The following is an 8882-nucleotide window of genomic DNA, read 5'->3' as shown; positions in this document are numbered from 1 at the left end:
GGAAAAGTATGATGTACAGGGGCAAGACACTACAGTACTAATTTGAAGTGGAAAGAATATATTTTAAATTAAATAAATTAAAAACATGATTAAAACTTGATCAGCATTTGTGTTGATGTCACAATAAATAACTGCTCATTTATTTATTCACACATATTCATTATTACTAGTTCTACTTTTGGGTTTTTATTATACAGTAGAGCATCAATTATTCGACCCCCGGTCAACCATCACGTCGGTTAACCGACCACATTCTAGTTGGCAAATTCAAATGTCTGCTAGTGATGTGGCGCTACAATATTTGGCTATGTCTTGGCTACTTTAATAGTATTTTTACATGTTTTAGCTGGCAACACTGGCTTGACCATGAAAGGGAGCCAGTATTTAAACGAGGCTTAATTTTCTAATTTTTAACGATACAATAGTGACGATTATTATTTTAAAAAAATTTTTGTTAGGCTTAACATCAATGAAAATTCAACGCAAAGTAGGTTAATAGTGATATACTAATTACATGGGATATACTAAAACTAATAGCCCGGGACACCCCCTAGTGTGTGTTCTTTACAAATTCCCATGAGCCATGGTTTCTTTGACTTTTTTGTCCTATCAATAGGCTCTACAGCTCTGTTAAAGTCCCAATTGCATCATATGGATCTAGATTTCTACCTATTAAACATTCTATAAATACTTTAAAATAGTTTAATTTGTTTATTTACCTTTGCTTGTAAACCTAGATTTTAAATGTATCTGCCATTTTTTCAACAAATTTCCTATGAGTCAATGCGCGACGTTCACTGAGTCACGGGATGTTGTAAACGTGCGGCGCAAGGTTAATCAAGGCATATAATAATTATTTATACCATTCCATGGTATAAATAATAAATTCATATCAATAATAAATTCCTATTACAAATAAAAATAATTTATTGTTAATTTAAAATCATCACTAGGGCGCCTCTAGTGCCCCTTTCTGGCATACCGTTACGCGGATGGACATGCATTCAATGGGTTATAGATAGATATTATACTAATAATGTATTTTTTCATATTTTTCGGTTATCCGACCAACCCCAGTCCCCAATTGAGTCAGATAATCGATGCTCTACTGTAATTTTTATGTATTTCCTGATTTATTCCTTCATCTTCAACACACAAATCTTGGAATAACCAATATTCCTTAGGCATGTTAAGATTAAACTTGTAACTACTGATTTTGCATTTTTGTGGGTGTTGAAAATATTTGTTGTTAATAAACTATTAAATGACACAAAAAAACTGAATTTTTTGATCATATTCTCAAGAGATATATCAGTTAAAATTTTTAAGATTAAATAATTTTCCAATCTTTGAAAAAAAAAAAAATCACTGTATCACTGTACTTTTTTTTATCCCACTTTAAATACAAATTTCAAAACATATGATGATAGGTTTGATTTATTCAATAATTCAAATGAATGATTAATTAAGTTTCAGATTCAACTGTATTTTATGCAATCAATCATTATAAATCTTATTATATTCCATCTTTAAGAGAAAGCTTAAAATGATCTTTTCTTCTCATGAATAAATTATTTTCACTTTTCATGTCACATAATTAAAAAATGTTTTTTTTTACTGCTTTGATAAGCTGTAAGTACAATGACCATATGTCCTTTATTTCATTGTTCTGTACTTTAAATTTATTTTTTCTTTAAAATGGATATTTTGCTCTTTATTTTGTGAACTGAAATAATAAGTTGAATATTGGGGCCCACACACAACATCAATATTCAATTTACCAAATTTATTTCATGCAATTTATAAATTTTACCAAACCTGCATTGATTATTTAAATAGCTTTTTCTCAGAAACGAAAGTATTTGAATGGGTTCTACTACAAGAAACCCCTTTAAGAGCAGTGAAGTTTATTATTTGTATACAGCATGGGTAATCTGCCAAGATGCAATGCCTCCCAAGACATCTTTTATGGGAAACTGAGACTCCTAGTTAGGTTTACTAACTTGAAGAAAATCCAGAAAACTTTACACGACTAGCCCACTGGTAAATCCACAACAAACTACCCATTGTTTAGTAGTTTTAGCCAGTTGGCCTCTAATGGACACATGGGCAGGTAAGATGAAGGAAAACATTTTGTTGGAACGTAAGTATAAATGACAATGAACTATTTGATGAAGTTTTGTGTATTAAAAGTTACGTCACCAAAGAGAAAATCTAAGATTGTTCACAAAACAATAGGTCTTGCCAAGGTAGATGAATTGAAATTTTTAAACGTTTTACAGATAAACATTTCTTTTAAAACCATTTTAAAAATCATTGAATTTTGCTTGCCTCCAATAAATATTTTCATTAATGAACAATATATAAAATGGCAAAAACAGAATTAAAAGTCAAAATATTGGAAGCATGTATTAATACAAAATACAACTTTGACATGAATTGTACACAGTCTTATGAATTTTTAAAACAAATCTAATTTTTTAAAAGTTCATTCTTGTGAAAAGTATCAAAATTAAAATTTTTTAAAGTAAATACTATGATTGTTTAAATTCTATATGTACACTAAAATTTTATAAAAAATATTATAACATTCTTATTTTTAGTGAAACAAACACCAGATGATTTTTTATTATAAAACAATTTCTGATTTGTCCTTTATTTTCTCAAAAAAACATATGGTCACCTTAGCTATATGCAATTCTTGGTAGAATTGCAGATGTGAAGGACACTGTTGGAACCTGAACACAACTATAGAGCATGTCCATAGGAGCAAAGAAGTTAAATGAACCATACCTCTCTGACCCTTTACAAGATATAGTCTCCCAAAATCAGCCACGTGCAGTCACAAGTTGTGCTGAATGCTCTGTTAAGACTATTGCATTTAACTATTTAGCCCACAGGACTATGCTGGCTTCAAGTAGTCCACTTGCCTGTTCATGGAATACTTGACGTTTTATAGGGTGCGTTTACTTTTAGCTCCGATCTTGCCCCTAGTGCGCTTAGCCTGTATACTTTTTTTAGCTACTAACGAGCACGGCATTTACTTTTTGTACCTGTGATGTCATTACTAGCATTCCTAGTGTGCTCAGAGAATTTACAACGAGCTTGGAGTTTGTGTCAAAGATGATGGTGTCCATTATTATGTATGCTTTTATGAGCATGCTAGTATGACATCAGGCTGTGCTAGGTGTCAGCTCGGTGAGCTTGGAAGATAGCAAAAAGTAAACGCACCCATAATTTTAGGGGGCTCATCCCCACCCATATACAAGTGATAGCAAGCAGCTAAGTGCACGACCATATGCAGAGCACAGAGAATAGGCAGAAATACTGGTTCAAGGTACAAACTGTTTTCGATCAGTAAAAGTTAATTATTTGGGTTAATATTACCCTAGGTATCGAGATGGCGGCATTTCCGGTAATCTCATATCGGGGTACCGAGTTACGCTTGCGATAGAGGGCACTGAATTTTAACGCGGCGGGATATGCAAATTAATTCTGCTAAACGGACAAGGGGGTGTGTGTGTGCAAAAGTTAGATTTGCGTGACAACGAAGAAGAAGAAGGTTGATTTGTTACAAAAATTTGGTGTTATTTCGTTTAAATTGAAGGAGTTTTTGTTTTTTTTCCCCTCGTTATTTTTCTTCCAAATGAGTGATTTGAATGTTACCTCCAGAGAATTTTGGCAGGGATGTACCTACCGGGACTTTTTCCGTCTTCTCAAAAGTGACTATTCTGAATTGGTTCTGGATCCCATAATTGACAAAGGGTTCAAATTAGTGGTAAAACTAGGATTACAGCACGTTGCCGACGTGTGCTCGAAATGTTTGAAACCTTGCGAAGTCGTTTATCGCAACAAAATGAAATCCTGTGCAATGAGATGTCAAAAATGCTGGAACAACAGCAGTTCGGCATTCGAAGGAACTTTCAAAGGCGAATTCGGCAAAATTCCTTGGAGTAGCATACTGTCGTTTGTGTGGCATTATCTAGCATTGGATTGCTCGTTTAAATTCCAGATACGTATACTGTCATGGCAGCTCATCTCTGATTCCAGCAAACAAAAGGAAACAGTGGGGATGCACGTTCTAACGTAACCTAACCTATTCTAATAATTTGGTTGGTAATAATTATGGTAATTTATTAGAATAGGTTAGGTTAGGTTAGAACGTGTGTCCCCATTGTTTCCTTTCTTTTGTTTGCTGGAATCAGAGATGAGCCGCCACGACGGTATACGTATCTGGAATTTAACCTCTGTAAGCGCAAATACGAAAAAGGCCTCGATTTCGACCTCGGGTTTATCACGCAAAAAGTAGGAAAAAAAAGAGAGAAGCATTCGAACGTAAGTAAAAAAAAATACACATTTTTTATTTTTTTTAGTAATAAGAAAGAATTACGAAATAAAATTATTATTATTTCGTAATTCGATTTCTTTTCCTTTTTCGTGGGGGTTGCGGCAGTGGAGCAGCCGCCGCCGAGTTCGCAAACAAGATGGCGACCGGAAGCACCAACCGAGTTGGCGACTAACGCCATGTTCGTTACCTAGGGTAACATTAATTGACCATTATTTGTTATAGGCACCAATCATCACACCTATAACACAACTTGCGTGCAAGTGTGATGTTCACAGGCAAGATGGTCATCAGAACTACCACTGCTGAGTTCCAGATTTGGAGATGAATATCTCACAAAGAGTCAGCCATCAGACTTTTCTTTATTCTTTACCAATAAATATCATTAGAATGTCCGATCACCATGATGTACTCTAACTGTTAAACATGTGGATTAGCTGAGCAAGCAGAGTGACTTCTACAGCTGTGTTAAGATCCCAATAGTGTCATTCACATCTGCACTGTTCCCAATTCTTGGCCAAATCTAAACTGAGTGTCTCTCTTGTAAATAGAAATTTGTTTCGAATTCTGAAAAAGTAGCTAAAATGCTTCAAAAATTTATTTCTGATGCTAAAAGTTACTATATTATTATTTTTATAAATTTCAATTTTTTTTTTACAATTTCTAATGCATCACCTNAATCAATATAAATCCAATTAATTGGTTCTAGACACTCCAAAATACATACCAGAAACACATTTTATAGACAATAAATAGTGTTTAATACTAAAAACAATAAGAAATTAATATAAAATAAATATAAAAGACTAATGTAAAGAATAAATGAACATTTAACGTGGCATTTCCCATGATGCAGCTAAAAGGAAAGCAATGGAATTGCGTGTATTCAAAATCTCAGCATCAATCTAGTGCAATGCTGCTGGAAGTATCGCAATTGCTGGCTTTTTCTGGAGAACACAAACGCTGATATCCAGGAATTTTGGGAGAGGAAAAACAATAAAAATGGAGAATGATGTAGACTTCCACATTATGTTAAATTTATTTTTGAACTTATTTAATGAGAACAGCTTAATGAGAAATGAATATTTCAAAAAGAGAAATAGAGATAAAAATTTTTTAAATTTCTGTAGGTGTTTAAATAATTAAATCAATCCTAGATTACATTTTAACAACAAAAAAATTATGTGAAGTCTTACATAAATATACTAGTGTATTAAAATATTTTATTAATGTACTAACTGAATATTAATTTATTCAGGGTTTATTCATCAACAAATAAATAAAATTCTAAACTGTCAACACAAAATAGAGCTCTTACGATCATCATTGTGACTGCCATCTTGTTTGCTGGTGTATCGAGCACCAAAAAAGATGCTTGCAGCAATCAGAAGTTATCTGAGATTTTGAACAGAGGTGCTGGTTGCATGCTGAGATTTTGAATACGCCTATTGTTTTGGCTAGATGCATGGGGTAATGCTCACACAACAAGAAACATCACACTGAGCAGGAAAACGCGTGGTTTCTCAAAATTAGCAGTGAGGATACATGGAAATGTCAACGATATCCAAGGCAACTAATGAAAACCAATATAAATTTTTTGTGAAAAAAATTGACAATAACCGAAGTCAATGAAACCTGAAGTATTACTGTAAAGTAATAAAATAGAATGATGAAGTAAAATAAGTGCACTGTTAAAATATCATCATCCACATTGTATCCATCGTCACAATTTCCTATACTTCTCATATTCATCTATATCGCACAAAGTTGAAAATGGACTTAATGTCCGAAATGCATACTCTTCAGGGAAATAAAGATATGATTTTCTAAAGTTTGTCCCCTCTCTGACTGATGGTGTAATAAGTCTAGCGAAAAAGGAAAGGAAAAGCCATTATAGTGATAGTATAATTGAACACAAGACTAGACAAGAAGCATATTGCAGAAAGTTGCAATCCATACTCTTTATGGCAAAGAATTCTATGATTGTTTTGATGTAATCTGCCATGCTAAGTTCTCTTTGGAATCTCACCTGTTCTTTTGGTTCAGCAGAGTACTGTTTAGATTCGAGTCTTTCAGTATTTTAGTAAAGACCAACCATATATCTATCTATATCTATATCTATATATATATATAAAAAATGGACATGTATGTCCCTATATTTCACTTTTTCGCCAAAACTACACATCACACGTGAATGGTGTTTGTATGTGGCGGTAGCCCCAAGTCATCCAAGTGCATAGGGGTGGTTGCATCTCGATAGCTATAAGGGTGCGGGAGATATGAGGCTGAAAGTGGTTTTCTATTTCGAATGTTTTGTTCGAATTAAATTCAAACAATATTCGAATTAAATTCGAACATAAAATTCAAATATTGGTTTGATTATAGAACGATTGTAAACGTTCCAGAAACATTGAAAATAGTTCGTTTGACTGGATGTGAACAGGAGACGTTCAGAAATAGAATCGGGACCAGGTCTCTAATTAGTCTGGAAACGGGGAACCTAATTCTTGCATTCTGTGAAAACGGGTAAGATTGGCTATAATATAATTATCTTAATCTTCACTATCGTTACTTTTTAAAAATCCAGCAAAGTGGGTCCTTGCAGCTAGTATATATACATATATATATATATGTCAATGGCTGAATAATCTGTAGTTTGTTTTCTCTCTTCTCCTTTTTGAAAATGAGAACCATTATTGTATTGTTCTAGTATTCTAATTCATCAGACTTCTTGAACCACTAGGTAAAGAGAACAGCTAAAATACTAGCAAAATCTTCATAAGCTTCTTTAATAAGATCAACTAAGATTTTACCTTCTCCAGATTTTTCCCTTTTCATGCATTTTATAACACTGTATACTTCATCTTTCTTTATAGGAATTACCTGTTCTGTTTTATATATTATTCTCATGTTACCTATATTGCTACATTATTTTGTTTACTTGCCATCATCATATCTGTAAAGTGTGACTGAAGGGTCGGCATCTCTTCGATGCCCGTCAGGATGACACCACTGTGTCTCAGCGGACATGGAACCCGTTACATTTGGGCATGTGAGCAGTCGCGTGTGTGAGCAAGCAGATTCGGGATTGAGGGAGAGACAGCATGCTGGAAGTGACTTACTCAGAGACGATTAAACGTAACAACTGTTTAATTGGTAACTATAGGCCATACAGGATATAAAATATATCAATTTTAAATATGCTAGCTGTTAGAGATCTTTGCTACAATTGATATTAGATNATATAAAAAATATTATGCAAATTTTGTAAGCATTTACGATATAATATATAAAATTTTAATATTAATACAAAATTAAGCCACGTGCCGAACTCGATGCCACTATAACTTAAAAGTGATTCGTAATATTTTTTAAGTTAGATCAAATAAAATGATCAAACATGTAGGTATTAGCATTAATTACAATAACTGAGTATTGTAACGGTTCAAGAATTTCCTTACCTTTAATTTTATATCATCCATTTTCACAAAGTAATAAAATACATCCAGTCAGAAGAAACCAAAAGCTACATAAATGAACGCTTATAGTTCTAGAACTTTCTCTACAAATTCAAAGCACCCCCTATATAATTGATATATACACTTTACTACAATGGATCCTAATATGATATATATTATTTAATACAGTATTGTATATGTAAATTTATTGTGAATTTAATTATAAGACCAGTAAAGAAGCATTAAAATGACTAATTAACATTTTAATATATTTATTCAGTAAAATCTATTTAAAACAGAAAGCGATGATACTGTACCTGACAGAATTGAAACACCGGTTAATCGGGGACGCCGCTTTATTGGGCCAAATCTTAAAGAACGGAAACCAAACTAATAAATTAATACATAATTTAATCGCTTAATTGGGACAGTAACAGAAGAGGAATTAAGCAATTTTCGATATATTTTAGGGATCTTCTGAAAATATGTAGACACTACATACACTAATGTGATGTAGGCCTAACGGTTGGCAGAGACAAAGAGATTTTGTCTTTTGCTCGGAAAGTTCGGTTTTTCTGTTGGGGGTCAGCATAACGGGATGTATCACACGGGAATTTCGTCTGAGGCGGACCTGAATGCGAGTTACTGACACATATGTGCACATAGGTAAAATCTTACCTATGCACTTACCCAGTGGTGATATTCGAAATATGTATTATAAACGACTCAACTGACCAGATACTATGGTACGAATAACTCTTTAATAATACAACTAAACACTTCTACATCCAGCTGGTTACTTCGAGCTATCTCGCTCGCTTTCTATCCCGCCACCTCGGCACCTCTCGATTACATTTCCTTTGTTTTAAATTGTCAACATATATTATATTACATTTAATGTTTATCTAAATCTTCAACATATATTACATCTCCCCCTTCTCTTTTACGGCTGATAATCCAAATACCGTCTTGGGATTCGTATAGGTCTGCCACTACGGGTTTTAGGAAGGTCCTCTTCACCCGGTGGAGAGTTTTGTTTGATTTCTAGCGTTGGTTCATAAAGTTCCCTATTCCCGGAT

General features: G+C 33.5%; 1 protein-coding gene across 1 annotated transcript in view; it reads right to left on the bottom strand.

The window, feature by feature from the left end:
- The window catches only part of LOC111622776 (stress-induced-phosphoprotein 1-like), a 49291-nt gene extending 41353 nt beyond the window's left edge, over nucleotides 1–7938 (bottom strand). Inside the window, exon 1 of the mRNA XM_023365198.1 lies at nucleotides 7807–7938. Coding sequence (XP_023220966.1) covers nucleotides 7807–7827 — 21 coding nt within the window. The 5' untranslated portion in view covers nucleotides 7828–7938. The remainder of the gene's footprint in view (nucleotides 1–7806) is intronic.
- Nucleotides 7939–8882: the final 944 nt, after the last annotated feature.

This window comes from Centruroides sculpturatus, unplaced genomic scaffold (genome assembly GCF_000671375.1).
Source record: "Centruroides sculpturatus isolate CEXI.00-Female unplaced genomic scaffold, Cexi_2.0 scaffold157, whole genome shotgun sequence".
NCBI lineage: Eukaryota > Metazoa > Arthropoda > Arachnida > Scorpiones > Buthidae > Centruroides > Centruroides sculpturatus.
This window is presented reverse-complemented; position numbering and strand designations above follow the sequence as displayed.